The 20,343-nt window shown below is 42.7% G+C and overlaps 1 protein-coding gene across 2 annotated transcripts in view; it reads left to right on the top strand.

Annotated features, from left to right (window-relative positions):
• ica1 (islet cell autoantigen 1) overlaps window positions 1-20,343 on the top strand; it is a 146,094-nt gene that overhangs the window by 92,191 nt on the left and 33,560 nt on the right. Inside the window, exons 8-10 of one of the 2 annotated variants that reach the window (XM_078228011.1) lie at window positions 2,029-2,078; window positions 11,663-11,743; window positions 11,844-11,903. In XM_078228011.1, coding sequence (XP_078084137.1) covers window positions 2,029-2,078; window positions 11,663-11,743; window positions 11,844-11,903 — 191 coding nt within the window. The remainder of the gene's footprint in view (window positions 1-2,028; window positions 2,079-11,662; window positions 11,744-11,843; window positions 11,904-20,343) is intronic. The other variant, XM_078228018.1, reaches the window with a different exon arrangement.

The following is a 20,343-nucleotide window of genomic DNA, read 5'->3' as shown; positions in this document are numbered from 1 at the left end:
AGCAATGTGAGAGTTGGCTGTTTTCACTCACTATCTGAGCGGGGAAGGTGGAGGGGGGGGACTCGCTTTGAAAGGAGTTTCAGTGAGACTGCGGTGTGGGGTGATGGGGGAACGCCAGATTAACTGTCCTTCCCCATGTCCTGGCCTAGATAGAGACACACACACGCCGCTCACTGGGGGCACACCCTATTCACCAGGATCTTTCAATGCAACTTTGTACCAAAGAGTGGCCCCCAGCTCCTGAGGTGCGTGGCTGCTAAACTCCACAGAGATTAGCGAGAGGTCGAAACAGCAACACCCTTGTGGCCTCATTGACTGGTCACTGCGGGGGTGGGGTGGGGAGGCATGGGAGGTGTGTTTTAAATTGCCCCCTCTAACTGGGTGTGGGAGGAAGACTTGACATTGGCCTTTGGGGAGGGGGTTGGGGGGTAGGGGGCAGCGAAACAATATAAAGAAAGGCCGTGGCTCATTATTGGGCAGAGCGAGAGAGAGAGTGTCGACATTAGGCAGAGACAGAAATGGGCTGAGTGATGCCTTTCACAGCCCAATAGCTCGATCGTTCCACAGGGTATCTGTGGAGCTCCAGTGTGTGTCTGGAAGAGGAGGAAGGTAAAAGGGCAGGATATTTGCCGCAGTGGAAGGAGTGTGTGTCTGAGATACAATATATATATATATATATATATATAGAGAGAGAGATATTTTATTATTGCAGAGAGAGATTTTCACCAGTGTGTGAGTTCAGTGGAATGTATTGAGAAGGACTAGAGGATGTTTTTCACAAAGTGAGCAGGAGATGTTGGAGCTTAAATGGTTTTTCATGTCTTCACTGATTTATTTTTAGCATGTGAATGTTATAGGATCCCCGAAACACCCCTGATTTTAAAGGAGTTTATTTCCTGTCAGAATATCCCTCCAAATAATCTTCCCCATGTCTTTGTGGGTTTCCTCTGGGTGCTCTGGTTTCCTCCCACACTCCAAAGACGTGCAGGTTAGGTGGATTGGCCGTGCTAAATTACCCCTTAGTGACGAAAGATGTGTAGGTTGGGGGATTAGATTAGCAGGGTAAATATGTGGGGTTATGGGGATAGGGCCTGGGTGGGATTGTTGTTGGTGTGGGCTCGAAGGGCTGAATGGCCTCCTTCTGCACTGTAAGGATTGTAAATTGTACATGATTGAATTCAACCTGCTGTTTTATCACATTTCAAAATGGCAACCGCCTACACCAATAACGTCGCTTCACATGTTATGCTCTGTATATAAATTGATCGCCATTTTTGGAAGTATTTTTTAAAAATTTAAACATGGACTTAAACACAGCGATCTACAGTACCTGAAGTTGAGCTATCTGACAGTACCATACAGAAACATACTGTTAAAATATTATTGTAAAATGAAAACTATGAAATTTATTTTAAGTTCATAAATCTTGCTTTGGGAGGAGTTACATGTCTACTATTTTATTTGCTGTTGTAACCACATGTTACATCGGATGTTTGAACATGAGAGTAATATGTGGGACCGGGAGCAGTTCTATAATTTACATGGACTCTGTGAATGCTCCAAGTGTATAAGGAGAAAGAAAAATAAATTATTATACATGCCATCCATTAATTTTGATTTGTTATATTTAATTTCCATTTTAAAATCTGTTAGCTGTTACTGTAATCTAATATATAATTATACTCAACTTATTGGTTTTTAAATTTATAAACATGTACCCAATTTTAAAATTTGACTTTGGACAAATTAATTTTTAGACATTAATTTGTGGTAAATAGTTACTAAAAGAATCAAACATGTAGAGTTTATTTTTTAATATTCTTATAGTGTTAATTGTAAATTTACATGTCTAAACATTGGGAATTGTTTGGAATTACTCATGTATATCAATCTTCATCAATTTACACAATAAACAATAAGATTTAAAGTCTAATTTATCCAAATATGTGCAAGTCAGAGATCTAACATTCACAAAATATTTGCATTAATTTAAATTTCAGATCTTCTTTTTATTGTTTTATTTTATAGACTTATTTCATTAGAAGAAGAAAAGGAGAATAAAGAATCCAACAGTTCAGGTATGGTTACATAATCTTGAAAAATTTGATTTGTAAGATCAGTAACAATTTGCATGCAATACATAGTAAAGCATTCTAAAGTACTTTACATTTCAGTGAGACTGGAGTGGGTGTTAATTAGCCCCAAAAAAACCCATAGAATTTATAGCACAGTAAGAGACCATTTAGCCTACTGCATCAGCTCTTCATTTGGAGCTAACTCATTCGCTAGATTATTCAGAGGACCAGTGTAGACATGGTAAGCCGAATGGCCCCCTCCTTTACTGTATCAATTCAGTCATTCCATTACCATCATCCTTGTCAAATATTTAACTAATTACTTTTCAAATGATGTTTTCATGTTCTTTTCAATACCCACTTGTAGTCATAATTCCATTTTCTAATTATGCTCTAAGGGAAAAAAATATTCATGTTACCTTTTCCAACAGTGATCGAGTGATAATCCTAAGTCTACACCCTCATGTTGCTGACTAATCAACCAATGGAAACAATCTTTCACTTTAAAAAAAAAATTCATTCTCAGAATGTGTGTTTCAGTATTGCAGCATTAGCAGTTTAGATACAACTGAGTGGTTTGTTAGGCCACTTCAGAGAGTGGTTCTTCTATTCTGTTAAGAATCATTGGCTGTGTTGCCTCAATGTCTGCTTTTTAAGATCAAAGGGCTCCAGAATACACCTGTGACACACTTCTGGTACAAGCTCTTCTGGCATCCCTTTTGAGGGTGCTTGCATTGACAAATGGAGCACATGCCAGAAGTAAGCCAAATAGGCATTTGGAACATTAATGAGCGTGTAATACTGACTTGATGCAAGCAGTCCCATTTTGGACTTGCATGTACCAGCTAATAACCCCTCTTAACCTTGCTGAACATGTGTTTAGCACCACGAAGGACAGCCCACCCCTATCCCCACCTTCCGCAAACACTATTTAATGGGAAAATCAATTATTTTTAGGTTAGTTGCTAATTCATTTCTACTGCTGTTGCTGCTGTGGTAGTTTCTAGAATTCTTTAAAGTTGTTGAAGTCTTAAGAGATTGGTGAAGGACTTGGGCCTGACTTCAAGTATTCACACAAATCACTTGCACCCTAGACATGTGTGCAATATTTTGCATCCCCTTTTGGACTACTTCATAACATGGAGAATGAACGGAAATGACACAGCATAGAATAAGTTTCTTGAAAAGAGAAAAGAAAGGAGAGCAGGATGCTCAGCAACACTCTAAAGATGTGTGGGTTAGGTTGATTGGCCATGTTAAATTGCCTATTAGTGTCAGGGGGACTGGCTGGATAAATATGTGGGGTTATGGGGATAGGGCTTGGATGGGATGGTTGTCAGTGTAGGCTCAATGGGCCGAATGGCCTCTTTCTGCACTGTAAGGATTCTATGAAAGAAGGCCGCATCTATCCAGGGTGTTCAAGGAGAAATTCTCCTGCCTGAACTTCAGTGAGGAACAGAATATTGTAAAATTCTACTCTGGGAGAGTCACAGATTGCCCAAAAAGTGGGTCAAGCTGATAAGTGATTTTAAAGGTTTTTAAGAAGCAACAGTTTAAAAATGATGAATAAGCTAAATAGATCGGAAAATCTTGTTGCCTGTGACAGGTGACAACAGTTTACTAGTTCTGGAGGAAGAACGAACAGGTGGCTTAGTGTTGATCTCTGTAACTGGTGATGGCAGCCTTCTGTCCAGTGTTAGGGAGCTCTTCATGGGTCTTTCTGCGTTTGAAGATGGCCCAAGCCAGCATGGATCGCCAGAAAACTCTTTCCTGTCCAAAATGATTTTTCCCTCTCGAGCCTCTTTTTAATCTTTTCTCAACTGGTTGGCTTACGTACGAGTTAATTCAGCCTTATCAGGAATATCTTATATTCCTGTGATTTTCAGCCAATAAGTTGCCATGGAAGCAGCTTATGATTTCTATAATATTCAATATAAATTTCTTAAGTTTTTTATAAGGTTATTCAGTGATTTCTTGCAGATCTCCCAGTGTGAGAAGGAAATTTCCTTATTGACTTCTCACTATTGATTTCTGGCTCACTTATTTCTAAGCTACGAATGTGTTTCCTTAATTTCTTGGTTACATATCATAGTTAACATACTAAATCTACTCGCATTTTCGGTTCTCTGTCAAATTGGTTTGGCACCCCCTGCCCCCATCTGCAGGCCACCTTACTCATAGAATTCCTACAGCGCAGAAGGTGGTCGATCGGCCCATCTAGCCAGCCCCGACTCTCCAACAGAGCATCTTACCCAGGCCCAATCCCCGGAACCCCACATATTTACTCCACTAATCTCCCTATCCTACACATCTTGGGACACTGAGAGGCAATTTAACATGGCCAGCCATGATCCCTGCCCTCTTGTATAGATGAGAAACATGGCCAATGTACAACAGACACCTCAAATCCCTGGAAACATATCACCAACATTACCTCCACAAAATCCTGCAAATCCACTGGCAAGATAGGCATACCACTGTGAGTATTCTTTCCCAGGCTGATATTCGCAGTATCGAGGCACTGGTCATGTTTGACCTGCTGCAATGGGCAGGCCATATTATCCGCATGCCCGACACAAGACTCCTGAAACAAGTGTGCTACCCTGAGCTCTGCAATAGTAAGCGATCACTAGGGGGGGGTCGAGGAAACACTGCAATGACACTCTGAAAGTCTCCAAAAATAAATACAACATCCCCATTGACACATGGGATTCATTTGCCTTAGAATGCACAAACTGGAGAAGAAGCATCTATGAATGCGCCAATCACCTCGCACGTCACTGGGTAGAGCACACGGAGGGCAAACATAAACAGCGCAAAGAGAGCACAGAATCCAGAGTGTCCCACCCAACCACCTCATCAAATACCACCTGGAAAACCTGTGGCACAGTCTATGGCTCCAGGATTGAACTATTCAGCCACTGCAGAATCCACCTTCCCAGTGTGGGAGCAAATTATCCTCGACCCTGCCAAACAAGAACGAAGATCAGTCCTTAGCACATGGTGTGAACTGAGCTTATTTCAGCTAGATGCCTGCAATGACCTTCAGAGCTATCTGGTCCTGTTTCCTTCACAGAGTTTGTCTGGAGGGTCTCCTGGGCCCCTGGGTAGATTACATGTCTCTTTCCCTCCAACAAGGTGATGCAGCATTGGATATTCTTGGAGCTGACTCTCTGTCATGTTGCGCTATTATTGGGAGATCCTCACATCAAAATCATTTTTAAAATGGCTTCTATCACCTGCTGCAGTAATAATGTGGCCCTTCTATAAAAGGTTCAAGGCTGTGTCCATGTGTCCATGATGTGCAGGCTAACCTAAACTCTCACTAGCCTCTCATGATTTCCTGTTCCATGCTCAAGTTTGAGCTATCAACACATAGCAAGATTTATAGGGATGCATTTGAAAATGGCCACTCTTGGATCTCGAACCCACTTTTCAATGCCTCCCCACTTTCCCTCAGGGAACTCACCAGTGTGGAAAATAGGAAGAAATGGTTTCTATCCAGCTTGGCATACCAAAACACCCTGTCCTCGTATCTGCTTTCTGAGCGTAACCGAGATGAAAATTAGTTCCTCGAATTTTCTGAAATCTACCTCACTCAAAACTTCAAGCTAACATGGGTCCACTTTAGATCTCACCTGAGACCAGAATGACTCAAGAGCCCTTATTCCTAAATATGGATGGAAGTCAGTAATCAAATCCAGTACCTGTGGACAAACCGCTATTTCTCTACCTAATATGTGGTTTCTGACCTCCCACAAAAATTCCCAAAGCAATTGTGAATGCAGCAATAGAGCAGTAGAAGGATGTAGTGACCAATTGTTCTGCCTGGCTGCTAGCTACAGAAACCAGCTACTATGTATGTTGACATTCTTTTTGTCCCATGACAAAGAAATTTGGATATTGAATTAATGTACAATTTCAACATGCATTCACACTCTAAAACAGCTGAGTAACTCCACCAAAACAAATAGTGTTAGTGTACAATAGACTGAAATCCTGCAATTCCACAGTCTCCTATTGAAACTTGAGAATGAGAATGGTGGGACCTCTAGAGAAACAGTGTAAATGGTTGCAGTCATGAACATTATTTTGCCAGCAGTTCCACTATTTCATGGGATGATCTGTTATTTCAATGGGTAGCGAACTGCAAGTTTGTTGTCAAGGGCAGGACAAGACTGGAATTTCTGCATTTAAAAAGAATCTCTGGAGATATAGAAGGAATTATATTTAAAGTTATTTTTAATTGTTAAAATGGTAACGCTTAGTTCTATATTCCAATTTCTCCCAAATCTTTTTATTTAACCTTGCCTTCAGCTGATAGGAATTATGTAATTTTCTGCAACTTGTTACAACCAGGTTAGGAGAGGTGAACTGACTCCTCTCTTTTTCCACTCCCCTGTTTGTTCTAACAAAGGTTTGAATTTTAAAAGCATGTGAAGTTGCCAATTCAGTCTGTATCTGACTGCGTGCAGTCTTGTAAGAAATAAGGCATTCTTGAGTTAAACACGTGGGGAGTTAGTTTATTGCAAAAGACCCATCCAGGTAAAATTATTTAAAATGTTAAGGCCGTGGTTCTTTTCATTTGAACTGAGAAGGCTGAGGGGGGAACTTATTGAGATGCACAAAAGCATCGGGTAGATAGGAAAGAACTTCCCACCTTAGTAGAGAGGTCAATAACCAGGAGGAATAGAGTTAAGATAAGGAGCTAGAGATTTAGAGGGGAACATAGAACATAGAACATAGAACATTACAGCACAGAACAGGCCCTTCGGCCCACGATGTTGTGCCGACCTTCATCTGAAACCAAGATCAAGCTATCCCACTCCCTACCATCCTGGTGTGCTCCATGTGCCTATCCAATAACCGCTTAAATGTTCCTAAAGTGTCTGACTCCACTATCACTGCAGGCAGTCCATTCCACACCCCAACCACTCTCTGCGTGAAGAACCTACCTCTGATATCCTTCCTATATCTCCCACCATGAACCCTATAGTTATGCCCCCTTGTAATAGCTCCATCCACCCGAGGAAATAGTCTTTGAACGTTCACTCGATCTATCCCCTTCATCATTTTATAAACCTCTATTAAGTCTCCCCTCAATCTCCTCCGCTCCAGAGAGAACAGCCCCAGCTCCCTCAACCTTTCCTCATAAGACCGACACTCCAAACCAGGCAGCATCCTGGTAAATCTCCTCTGCACTCTTTCCAGCGCTTCCACATCCTTCTTATAGTGAGGTGACCAGAACTGCACGCAATATTCCAAATGCGGTCTCACCAAGGTCCTGTACAGTTGCAGCATAACCCCACGGCTCTTAAACTCCAACCCCCTGTTAATAAAAGCTAACACACTATATGCCTTCTTCACAGCTCTATCCACTTGAGTGGCAACCTTTAGAGATCTGTGGATATGGACCCCAAGATCTCTCTGTTCCTCCACAGTCTTCAGAACCCTACCTTTGACCCTGTAATCCACATTTAAATTAGTCCTACCAAAATGAATCACCTCACATTTATCAGGGTTAAACTCCATTTGCCATTTTTCAGCCCAGCTTTGCATCCTATCTATGTCTCTTTGCAGCCTACAACAGCCCTCCACCTCATCCACTACTCCACCAATCTTGGTGTCATCAGCAAATTTACTGATCCACCCTTCAGCCCCCTCCTCTAAGTCATTAATAAAAATCACAAAGAGCAGAGGACCAAGCACCGATCCCTGCGGCACTCCGCTAGCAACCTGCCTCCAGTCCGAAAATTTTCCATCCACCACCACCCTCTGTCTTCGATCAGATAGCCAGTTACCTATCCAATCGGCCAACTTTCCCTCTATCCCACACCTCCTTACTTTCATCATAAGCCGACCATGGGGGACCTTATCAAACGCCTTACTAAAATCCATGTATATGACATCAACCGCCCTACCTTCATCAACACACCTAGTTACCTCCTCAAAAAATTCTATCAAATTTGTGAGGCACGATTTGCCCTTCACAAATCCGTGCTGACTATCCCGGATTAATCCGCATCTTTCTAAATGGTCGTAAATCCCATCCCTAAGGACCTTTTCCATCAATTTACCAACCACCGAAGTCAGACTAACCGGTCTATAATTACCAGGGTCATTTCTATTCCCTTTCTTAAACAGAGGAACAACATTTGCCACTCTCCAGTCCTCTGGCACCATCCCCGTGGACAGCGAGGACCCAAAGATCAAAGCCAAAGGCTCTGCAATCTCATCCCTCGCCTCCCAAAGAATCCTAGGATACATTTCATCAGGCCCAGGGGACTTATCGACCTTCAGTTTATTCAAAACTGCCAATACATCCTCCCTCCGAACATCTATTTCCTCCAGCCTATTAGCCTGTAACACCTTCTCTTCCTGAAAAACATGGCCCCTCTCCTTGGTGAACACTGAAGAAAAGTATTCATTCATCACCTCGCCTATCTCTACTGATTCCATACACAAGTTCCCACCACTGTCCTTGACCGGCCCTAACCTCACCCTGGTCATTCTTTTATTCCTCACATAAGAGTAAAAAGCCTTGGGGTTTTCCTTGATCCGACCCGCCAAGGACTTCTCATGTCCCCTCCTAGCTCTCCTCAGCCCCTTTTTCAGCTCATTCCTTGCTAACTTGTAACCCTCAATCGAGCCATCTGAACCTTGTTTCCTCATCCCTACATAAGCTTCCCTCTTCCTTTTCACAAGACATTCCACCTCTTTCGTGAACCACGGTTCCCTCACTCGGCCATTTCCTCCCTGCCTGACAGGGACATACCTATCAAGGACACCCAGTATTTGTTCCTTGAAAAAGTTCCACTTTTCATCAGTGCCTTTCCCTGACAGTTTCTGTTCCCATCTTATGCCCCCTAATTCTTGCCTAATCGCATCATAATTACCTCTCCCCCAATTGTAAGCCTTGCCCTGCCGTCCGGCCCTATCCTTCTCCATTGCAATAACAAAAGACACCGAATTGTGGTCACTATCTCCAAAGTTCTCTCCCACAACCAAATCTAACACTTGGCCCGGTTCATTTCCCAGTACCAAATCCAATGTGGCCTCACCCCTTGTCGGCCTATCCACATATTGTGTCAGGAAACCCTCCTGCACACACTGCACAAAAAGTGCCCCATCCAAACTATTCGACCTACAAAGGTTCCAATCAATATTTGGAAAGTTAAAGTCCCCCATGACAACTACCCTGTGACCCCCACACGTATCCATAATCTGCTTAGCAATTTCTTCCTCCACATCTCTATTACTATTTGGGGGCCTATAGTAAACTCCTAGCAACGTGACCGCTCCTTTCCTGTTTCTAACTGCAGCCCATATTACCTCAGTGTGCATATCCCCCTCAAAGTGCTTTTCCGCAGCCGTTAAACTATCCATGATTAACAATGCTACTCCTCTACCTCTTTTACCAGCTTCCCTACACTTACTGAAACATCTATACCCCGGAACGTCCAACAACCATTCCTGTCCTTGTTCTACCCACGTCTCCGTAATGGCCACAACATCGTAGTCCCAAGTAGCAATCCACGCCCCAAGTTCATCCACCTTGTTCCGGATGCTCCTTGCATTGAAGTAGACACACTTCAACCCATCTTCCTGTCTACCGGTACCCACCCTTGACCTTGATACCTTCCCCAATATCTCACCACCCTCAACACTGACTTCCGGACTACAACTCCTTTTCCCACTCCCCTGACAAATTAGTTTAAATCCCCCTGAAGAGCCGTAGCAAATTTCCCTCCGAGGATATTGGTGCCCCTCTGGTTCAGGTGCACCCCGTCCTGTTTGTAGAGGTCCCACCTTCCCCAGAACGTGTTCCAATTATCCACGTATCTGAAACCCTCCCTCCTGCACCATCCCTGCAACCACATGTTTAAGTGCACTCTCTCCCTGTTCCTCAACTCGCTATCACGTGGCACCGGTAGCGTACCAGAGATGACCACATGTTTTGTCTTTGCTCTCAGCTTCCAGCCCAGCTCCCGAAATTCCTGTTTTAAATCCCCGTCCCTTCTCTTACCTATGTCGTTGGTACCAATGTGTACCACGACTTGTGACTGTTTCCCCTCCCCCTTAAGAATCCGGAAAACACGGTCCGAGACGTCACGGACCCTGGCATCCGCTAGGCAACAAACCATCCTCGAGGCTCTTTTGCTGCCACAGAACCTCCTATCTATCCCTCTAACTAACGAGTCCCCAATAACTATTGCCCTCCCGCTCTCCTCCTTACCCTCCTGAGCCACAGGGACGGACTCAGTGCCGGAGATCCTCTCACTGCGGCTCACCACTGGTATGTCGTCCCCCTCAACCGTATCCAAAGCGGAATACTTATTGCTAAGGGGAACGACCACAGGGGATCCCTGCACCGACTGCTTCTTCCCAGCCCCTCTCACCGTCACCCATCTATTTTCATTCCTCGGAGTAACTGTATCCCTGAAGCTTCTGTCTATGGCCATCTCTGCATCCCTAATGATCCTAAGTTCCTCCAACTCCAGCTCCAGTTCCCTTACACGGTTTTGGAGGAGCTGCAGATGGATGCACTTCTCACAGGTATAATCAGCAGGGACTTGAGGAAACATTTTTTCAGTGAGAACTTTTTCACTGAGGACCTGGAACTTGCCATGGTGGTAGAGGTGGGAATGCTCAAAATATTTAAGTAACATTTAGATGAGCATGTGAAACACCATAGCACACAAGGCTATGGAATAAGTGCTGGAAAATTGGATTAAAATTGGTAAGTGCTTGATGGCCAGTGCAGACATGATGGGCTAAAGGGCCTCTTTCTATGCTGTGAAGTGCTATGATTCTAAAAATGTGCAAATAATTCTTATTAAGGCATGCAAATGCACAAACACACTTCCCAAGCTTGCAATAAAAAATAAATGCGACTTTACAAAGTATCAGATGTTAAACTTGGCCAAGTAAGATGTAGGTAAAAAGATTACTGATTAACACAATCAGTAAAGATTGACTGATTTTGTCCAGACTCTGGTTCTTCACTGAAACAGTTGCTTTTCAGTTGTGGCTGTTAAGATCCCCCTTGTTGCAGAACATCCAAAGGCTTTTTTAGTCAAGTCTCCATTTGCTGCAGGCATGGAGACACATTTCTCAGCCAAATGGGATGTAGACCGAGAAGAAATGTTGTAGAGTGAGAGGGAGACCACTGCTCCCTGTGGCAGCCTGCATGTCCGGTGCTTAGACCCCAATTCCAACATCCACATATAAGGTTGTATGTTCCAAAGAATATAGAAGATTAGCTCATTTCTCTCATAGCCAAGACAATTTATATTTTAATGTCCCAGCCCTTAGCCCCTGAATGGTCCATCCTGCACCTTGATGAGAGTAAAAGAGCTGTTTACTACTGCCACTGTCTCTGTTGGAGCCTTCACAGACTTTGCATCTTGATGAAATGGAATGTGACTTCACAGCTACTTCAAGTCAGTTTCTTTTGTCCAGCAGAAGTATCTTTTCTTATACATGACCAGCTCATGATGTAACAAATTAATATTCCTTATAGCACATTTTCGTAACAAACTCAAATTATTTATCAATAATCTAAATTTGCACTTGAATTTTTTCAGATACTCCACTGTCCTTTGGAATGGAAAAAGATGCCTTTTCACCTGTGGAGATAACATCTTCTAGCACTCAACATAAATCAGGTAATGTCATCTTTAGTGCATTTGTCGTAATATTCATGAGGCATTTATTTCTTATTTTTGTACAGGGAGCTAACAACATTTTAAAACTTTCCCTTATTAGAATCTGTAGATGATTTGTTAGATTTGAAAAAGGAGGAAAAAGCATCTTTATCTCTGAATGGTAAGTGCAAAAAAATGCTGCAAATTATCTGAACAAGTTAGTTAAAAATCAGCCAATCATTGATCAAATCAAAATGATGTTATAGATTACAAATTGCTGTAATTTATACATTTCTGGACTGCTGTCCATATATTTCTCAATTAAAAGTTAATACGGTTCAGATCCCTCACCTCTGATTTGACAGGGCTGAAATTTCTTGGCCATCTGTTTACCGTCAGTGAAATATCTTTTCCGTCGTGCATACTTTGGTTGCATCTCACAATGCTTCAAAAAAAAATTTTAATTGTATTTTTGCGGTAACTTCTGCATAAATATTTACTTGTTTATAAACATTTATTTCTACCGTGTTTTCACAATGGAAAGCCAGAATTCTAGACAAATGGCAGGAAGGCTGATTCAGCACACGCTATGGGACAATTTGTCAAACAAAATGTGGGTAGATCAAGAATTGCTTTTTTCACACTCAGCCTATTCCACTATTACCTACCGTATTCAAATTTCTCCCTATTATTGACAATGCACTGTAGGAGTTATGCTGCAACATGAGAAAGTAGAGTGGCCCAAATTTTACCGTTATAAGAATGTTGAAATTGCTAGTGTTTACTGTCATTATTTTGTGAATCTAGGAGCATAAGAAATTAAGAAATCAGAGTGGTAAGAGACCTTTTGGCCTTTCTAGTCATTTCCACCATTTAGTAAAATCATGGCTGATCCTCTACTGTTGGTACATCTTCCTGCACTTCCGCCAAAATTCCTTGATTCCCTTAAGAGCCAAAAATCTGTCAATATCTGATTCAAATGCTCTCAGCAGTTGAGCATTCATAACCCTCTGTGCCAAAGAATTCCAAAGGTGTACAATTTTTTCAAGTGAGGACCATAGTTTTGAGGGTGAATGCAAAATCCAAGCTAACAGCTTTCTTGATCATGAAACAAGCGAGCTTATATGGTTCTCTATGGTATAAACGGAACAAATTAAGTTCGTTATTTACCAATGCCTATGACTAAAAATTTAATAGCAATTGTTTCTGTGGCTCTTGAACAAGTGTTGTATTAAATTTTATATCAGTAACTCTTGACTGTATCATGCTGCTGTCAAATATATAAACTCAGCATCCAGCAAGAGGCCACAGTAGAATTCGATAGATTTTGCACAGTTCGCAAGTCTGATTTTAACAAATAATGACTTGGAACAAAAAAGATCAAAGCAGGTATCTGAGCTGTTTGCTTATCTTTACAGTGTAGTCAAGACGTATAAATTAGAACAGAGCAAAAAAAGTACTTTTGCTCCCTGATATCTTTATGATCAAGTTGTCAGGATAGTGGAATACAGCATGGTACAAAGAAGAAAACACAAGATTCAATCCTATTGCAAACAGAGGGAGTTGATCTACATTTGGCTTCAATTTCTCCTGATTGGACACTGAACAAAATATATTAATTAGGGTTCCTTTGACTGCTATTCAGAAAACCTTGCTGGGACCATACTTGCAGGACCATGCTCAGATTTAATGCCCTCAATAATAAAGGTGCGGAAACTCACTGTCAGGTTCACAGGTGAAGAATGCCACTCAAACATAAAGAATCCTTACAGAACTATAATCTGCACCACCTTCAAGAGGAGAAAAAGGAGGAGACTGGCGACTGAAATGGTAATTTTAATTTTTGTATACCTGTGTAAAATTGGCAGCCCATTTTACATCACTCTTGACCTTGAAGTCAATAGAAATAAAAGTTGTGGGGTTTTGTACAGGGGGATGAGATTTCCCCTCTCAGGTCACTGCTCAAGTAGTGAAGATGGAAATCTACTGATGGAGTTCAAGGTACATGGTCAATTAAGTGTTTGAATTCTCTTCCCACTGATTTTGTAGTTGTTGTATGATGCATGATTCTGAGGGCATAGAATATCTTCAGTCATTTTTGCTACTGTAAGTCACAACTCACTTCTTTTGAAATTACAGTGCAAATCTTATTTATGGATTTTTTTTGCTTTTCCGTTTTTTAAAATCAAGAATGCTTCAAATGACAAAATGTACATGTAAGAAATAAGCGCATAAGAAATCGGAGCAGGAACAGATTACACAGCTCATTAAGTCTGCTTGAATATTAACATTGGGAGTTACGTTTTTGATGGAAGCTAAATAGCCTGAGAATATAACAGTGATAAATGCAGGCAAGACAATATAGCTCTGATACAATTAAAATGAAATCAATGCATACTATTTCCCTTTAATCATTGATGATATTTAAAGGAGCAGGCCTATTTAAATCAGCCTCCATAAGATCACAAGCTCTTTTTTGATAATTTGCGAAATGAATAAATAACAGTCAGTGATTAGCAAGGGCTGTGACTTTTGTAAAGTTATTTTTGAATCTGGTGATTTGTTTGAAGTGATCTAAAACAAAGCTTGAATAAGACAGGTTGCAGTTAACCGGAAAATAATGCAATACGTGGTTTGTTAAGTTAGAATTTGTGTAACACTTTCAATACAGATATGCTTCTGTTGCATATGTTTTACTTTCCTTCTGCTCCTGGTCTTCCTGGCCCCATCTATAAATCTTAGGCCTTCACTGCCTGAATCTCAGCAGGATTAGTGGGAGGATGGCGGGTTGCGGGGGTGATGTGCCTGATCAGGGGATCTCAGCATCTGATCCTATTACTTACCTGATCTTAGTGACAAGTAGCTGCTACTTCCAGATACCTTCACTACAAGAATGGTGGGAAGTTGGCCACAGATTTTAATGAGGCTCAAGAGTTAAAATACCCTGAGAATGTTTTTAACTGCAGTGGATGAGCTTTGGACTGACACTAAAAGGATAATTTGAACTTTACCTACCTTGTGGAAATCATTTTACACACTGCCCAATTTTACTTTAATTGATTCAAGCCTATTAATTACTAAACTTATTGAATTCAATTCCGCAACCTGTCATTGTGGGATTTGAACTCGTAATCTCTGAATGCTAGTCTGGTCCTATAACTAATAGGTTGCCTTGGCTGTAGATGAATCCTATTTTGAAAGTTAATTTCATCTGTCGAAAATCAATTTTCTATATGCTATACTCTATCCCTCAAATTAGATGTCTGCCCCTTTGTGTGGTTCAGATGAATTTTGCATAGCTAATGTCAGTTTTCAAAGAAAGGGAGGAATGTCCTGGGCAATATTCCTCACCAACAACACCACCAAAACTAATTAACTGTCTATTCATCTTTGTCACATTTGCTTATACAATTCTTCAAAGTAATTCATTGTATGTAAAGCACTTTTTGATGTTTATGAGAAACATAATAAGGTGCTATGAAACAGCTAGACACTTTTTCTTTGTGTTTTTTGTGCTGTATTCTGAAATATTTGAAGGACATCAGTACTGGGAAGCAATTTGAATACATGAATAGAAAATAAAGGTAGGGTGTAAAATGGATGATTGATTCGCTATTGCAGTTTTTTTACTGCTCAAGGCCAATTTCAGCCTCAATGACTCCACCCTAATTAACTGTAGTGTCACTAAATCTTTTGAATTTAAATCGTAATAATGTGCAGTGATTTATTTTGTGTCGGGCCCCATTTATGTATCGGGGTGAGAGTGTGCTGTATGATGGGTGAAGTGTAACACACGGTCATGCTATTATTTCAACATATTGCAGCCAGTTCTTTTGAAATAAAGTTTTGGAATGCTTGTACTGGGTGTGGGGGTTTCCAAGAGAGAGTTTAAGTGAAATAACTCTTTACCAAATTTTATACATGCTACTGTTCTGGTGGGGAAGGCAACATTTCTACCCCAGTGACATTGACTGGAATTTAATCCTGGCGACAGAGGTCCTGCCTGTAGGTTGGAGAGCCAACAAGAGCCTGTATTGCCTCTGTTGGGGAAAGGTACGGTGGCACAGTGGTTAGCATTGCTGCCTCACAGCACCCAGGACCCTTGGGTCACTGTCTGTGTGGAGTTTGTACATTCTCCCTTTCTCTGCATGGGTTTCCTCCGGGTGCTCCGGTTTCCTTCCAGACGCCAAAGATGTGCAGTTAGGTGGATTGGCCATGCTAAATTGCCCCGTAGTGTCCCAAGATGTATAGGTTAGGGCAGTGGTTCCCAAAGGGTGCGGCGCACCACACTGGTGCGGCGAGAGAGGATGGCAAGTGTGGCGGGAAGATTCAAGGACAATCAAAGAAACATTTAAACATGATTTAAACAAGCATTGTTTTATACTTTCTGGATGTCCCATGATCATATTATAAAGTAGTTGTGTTCTATGTTATGAATCAAGCACTGCTAGGAGTTGTTTTTTTTTTTGTTTTTGAATGTATTTCTTATCAATAAAAAATTCGGTGTGGCGCGAGCAAATTTTTATTCCGAAAGTGCCGCCCAGTGAAAAAAGTTTGGGAACCACTGGGTTAGGGGGATTAGCAAGGTAAATACATGGGATTATGGGGATAGAGCCTGGGTGGGATGCTCTGTCAGAGAGTCAGTGCTGACTCGATGAGCCAAATGGCCTCCTTCTGCACTGGAGGGATTCTATGATAATGTGCCCATCAGTCCACCATTAGCCTTCCTTGGAATTAAGGGCCCCAGCAACGGAAATCCGAACTCAGCACCATCCCACCCAATTAAGTGCAATTTCCTGCCTTCAAAGTCACCGCAAGGGACACATAGGGCCCTATTTTACCATTTTGATTAAGTGCTGTGCGGACCTAAAACTGGGAGTGTTTCAGATCCGACTTTTAGACCCATTCTGAGGCGTCCCCATACGCACTGTGCCTGCAAAAATATCAACAATTCCAAATTGCGCTGCAGAAGCCTTTGGGCGGGGCTTAATGTGCCCGAAATCCTACAGCTTTGATCGGCGCCTCCAACTGCGCATGCGCAGAAAAAAACGATAGAATGCGGCTCCCCGCCATATCGCTCCTGGGCTCGCCAATGCCTCCTCTGGACATTGCCCCGTAGTGTCCCAAGATGTATAGGTTGTGGGGACATTGCCCCATCCCCACAACAATACTGACCCCCTAATTCCCCCCAACCCCTCCGCCTCCCAGACCGACCAAGAGCCCCTCTCCCCGCCCCCCCCACCCCCCCTTTTTCCCCCACAACTGATCTCAGGCAGAGTGGCAGGGGACCCCCCCTTCCCCCTCACTGATCTCAGGAAGAGTGGCAGCGGACCCCCCCTTCCCCCTCGCTGATCTCAGGAAGAGTGGCAGCGGACCCCTCTTCCCCCTCGCTGATCTCAGGAAGAATGGCAGCGGACCCCCCCTTCTCCCTCGCTGATCTCAGGAAGAGTGGCAGCGGACCCCCCCTTCCCCCTTGCTGATCTCAGGAAGAGTGGCAGCGGACCCCCCCCTTCCCCCTCGCTGATCTCAGGAAGAATGGCAGCGGACCCCCCCTTCTCCCTCGCTGATCTCAGGAAGAGTGGCAGCGGACCCCCCTTCCCCGTCACTGATCTCAGGCAGAGTGGCAGCGGACCCCCTCACTGATTACAGGCAGAATGGCAGTGGACCCCCCCTCCCTTACTGATCTCAGGCAGAGTGGCAGCGTAACGCCCCTACCCCTCATTGATCTCAGGCAGGGTGGCAGCGGACCCCCCCTTCCCCACCCCCATCAATCTCAAGCAGAGAGCCATTGGACACTCGGCACTTACCTCCTCACTAAATGGAGCGCCCGAATCAGACTTTTGTGGAGCATGTCTGTTTCGCGCCGAATCTGGATGGACGAACGTGGTGGTAAAGGGGGAAGTGCCGGTAAGGTTGGGAGTGCAGCCCATTAAGTCAATTCGGTCCCAATTGTGGCCATTTTCAGGCCTTGGTAAAGGGGGAACCAGCGCAGAGGCGGGCATGGATCGCGCTACTCGTCTCATGCCTGACTTTACCAAGTTTTCGCGCCCGAAAGCGGGTACAATGCGATGGTAAAATCAGGTCCATAGGTTCCACCCGTTGTCAACTTTCTCTTGGCCTACCTGTCCCTCCTCTTGTTGTACTCTGTGGTGACTTCTTTTCTAACTGCATGCTTGTGCAGCATACAATAAATCAATATTATTTAGGAAGTTTGTTAACATACAAATATATTTCAGGTCACTTTCTAATGTAGGAATGCCTTACAAAGCGGTGGGAGTTTAAACTGACATAGAATAAATGCATCATAATGTCTTCCAGGATAACTAGCTTCAACCTACGTGAAACTCTGAATGAATGGTATCACATTGATGCAGGGAGTCCATGTAATTGCATGAATTCAATCAAAAAGGCTTTGCATTTTTACAAGCAATTAATCTGAAACATTAACAAGCACTTTCTCGATGGACGATTGTAATTAGGAAAAGAGATGAGTTCCTCGATTGTGGCAAATTAAGCTCAGGTGAACTCTTGGACCTCATAGCTGCTGAGCCATAATGCTTTCATCAAACTCAAACATGGAGTTGTGGATGGTCTGGTTGAGGATCTTTAGAAAGTGTTCCACCTGCCTCACCACCTGCTCCTTGTCCATCAGTGGCATCCTGCCATTCTTACCCTGGATTGGCACAGCTTCCTGCACCAGTCAGTTCCTAAATGATACTGTACAATGTCTTGGAGTCGTTCCGATTTGCTGCTTCTTGTGCCTCCTTGCCTTTCAACTCTATCAGTCCTTATTTTTCTTTTCCACAAGTTTTCTACATGGCTTTATCCAGTCTTCTGTGCTTCTCATTATCATCTTGTCTTTGCTCCATGGTCTTTTCCTAATCTCTCTTTTAGTTCTCCAGCTTTCATTCATTAATCAACTTCCATTTTGGCTCAGTGAATCCATCGGTCTTTGTTGGTTCCTCTCCTCCATCCAATGATGAATTCTGTACTTTCCTTAATTTTAAACTCTCCTCTTTTAAAGATTTCCCACTATTCCTTGATGTTGCCCGACCTCCGTAGTATCTCTGATCTGTTGGAGAGGACCAGTCAGGCACTGTCCGACATGCCCTTGTCCTTTCTGTGGCAGGTAGCCATTGTGGCTTTGTGGTTGTCACCACCTTCAATTTCAGCTGAATCTTGCCTAACACAAAATGGTAGCCCAATTCTACATCAGCATCCTGACAAGTGGTAGACATCTTGTAAGGGGATGTCCTCCATCTGCTCCTGATGCATTTAGAGTCAACCTCATTCAGGGGTTACTATCTGGAGACCTCCATGTCTTTTTGAGGATGTCCTGGTGTATGAGAAATGTATTCTCAACGCTGAGCTCAGTGCTTTTGCAGGAGACCAGCAGATGTTTGCTGTTTTTTTTTGTAGTCTACTTGTTGCTGCAAAGGATCTAATTATACAGTTCAGTCCTTGCCTGTTGCTGTCAACCTTAGCATTTAGATCACTGATTGGTAACTTGATTTCATAGCTGGGTTCCTCAGTCAGCATGTCCCACAATTGGTCATAGAATTAATCTTTTTTTCTCCTCTGTGCATAAACCTGCACAACAGTGACTTTGGGATGCCTTGTGTGGAATCTGGTAGTGATGATAACGATGGTTTACTAGCTTCCACTTTGTTTGTGCTAAGCATGTTAGAAACATGGAAACACAGAGAATAGGATCAGGAGTAGGCCCTTAGAACCTGCTCCACCATTCAACATGATCCTGGCTGATCTATCTCAACACCATATTCCAGTACTGCCACCCCCCCCCCCCCCAACCCCCACCCCACCATACCCGCAGATCCTTTTTAGAGTCTCATTTAAGAGGTACTTGGATCTACATCTGAAGTACTGTAATCTGCAAGACTACTGACCAGGTGCTAGAAAATGGGATTAAAATGAGTGGCTGGTTTATTTACTTTTTTCTTTGACCAACATAGACACAATGGGCTGAATGGTCTCTTTCTGAATCGTACCTTATCTATGGTTCTATGGAGAATGGGAGACAATGGTGAAAGAAGTAACATTGAAGGAACTGCAGACAGCGAACCAAGGACCTGCCTTTAGGCAGAGAATTCATGAATGAATGAACATCCAAACAACATTTAAAAGCAACAACAATGCAATGATGAAAGCTTTCAAATATTTTAATGTTTTTCCATATCTTCTCTCCTTCACTTAGAAGCATAGAACACTTAAATCCTTGAGGCTGTTCCACCATTCACTGAGTTCATGACTGTTCAGTGACTTAACTCCATATTGCCGTACCTTTAAATAACAAATATCTATCAATCTCAGTTTTAAAATTAACTATTGATCTAGCATCACTTGCCATTTGCAGCGGCATGTTCTAAACTCCTACCATCCTTTGTGTGTAGAGAGTTTCCTATTTTCACTAATAAAAGGACTGATGCTTAATTTTAAGGCTATTCCCCTTCGTGCCCAGCTTTCCAACCAGTGAAATAGTTTCTCTCGATCTAACCTGTCTATTCTCCTCAATATTTTGCAAACTTGGATCAAATCACCACATCACTGTCTAAAATTCCAGAGAATACAACCTCGTCTGTGTAATCTCTCCTTGTAATGTA

This window comes from Mustelus asterias, chromosome 2 (assembly GCF_964213995.1).
Source record: "Mustelus asterias chromosome 2, sMusAst1.hap1.1, whole genome shotgun sequence".
Classification (NCBI taxonomy): domain Eukaryota; kingdom Metazoa; phylum Chordata; class Chondrichthyes; order Carcharhiniformes; family Triakidae; genus Mustelus; species Mustelus asterias.
This window is presented reverse-complemented; position numbering and strand designations above follow the sequence as displayed.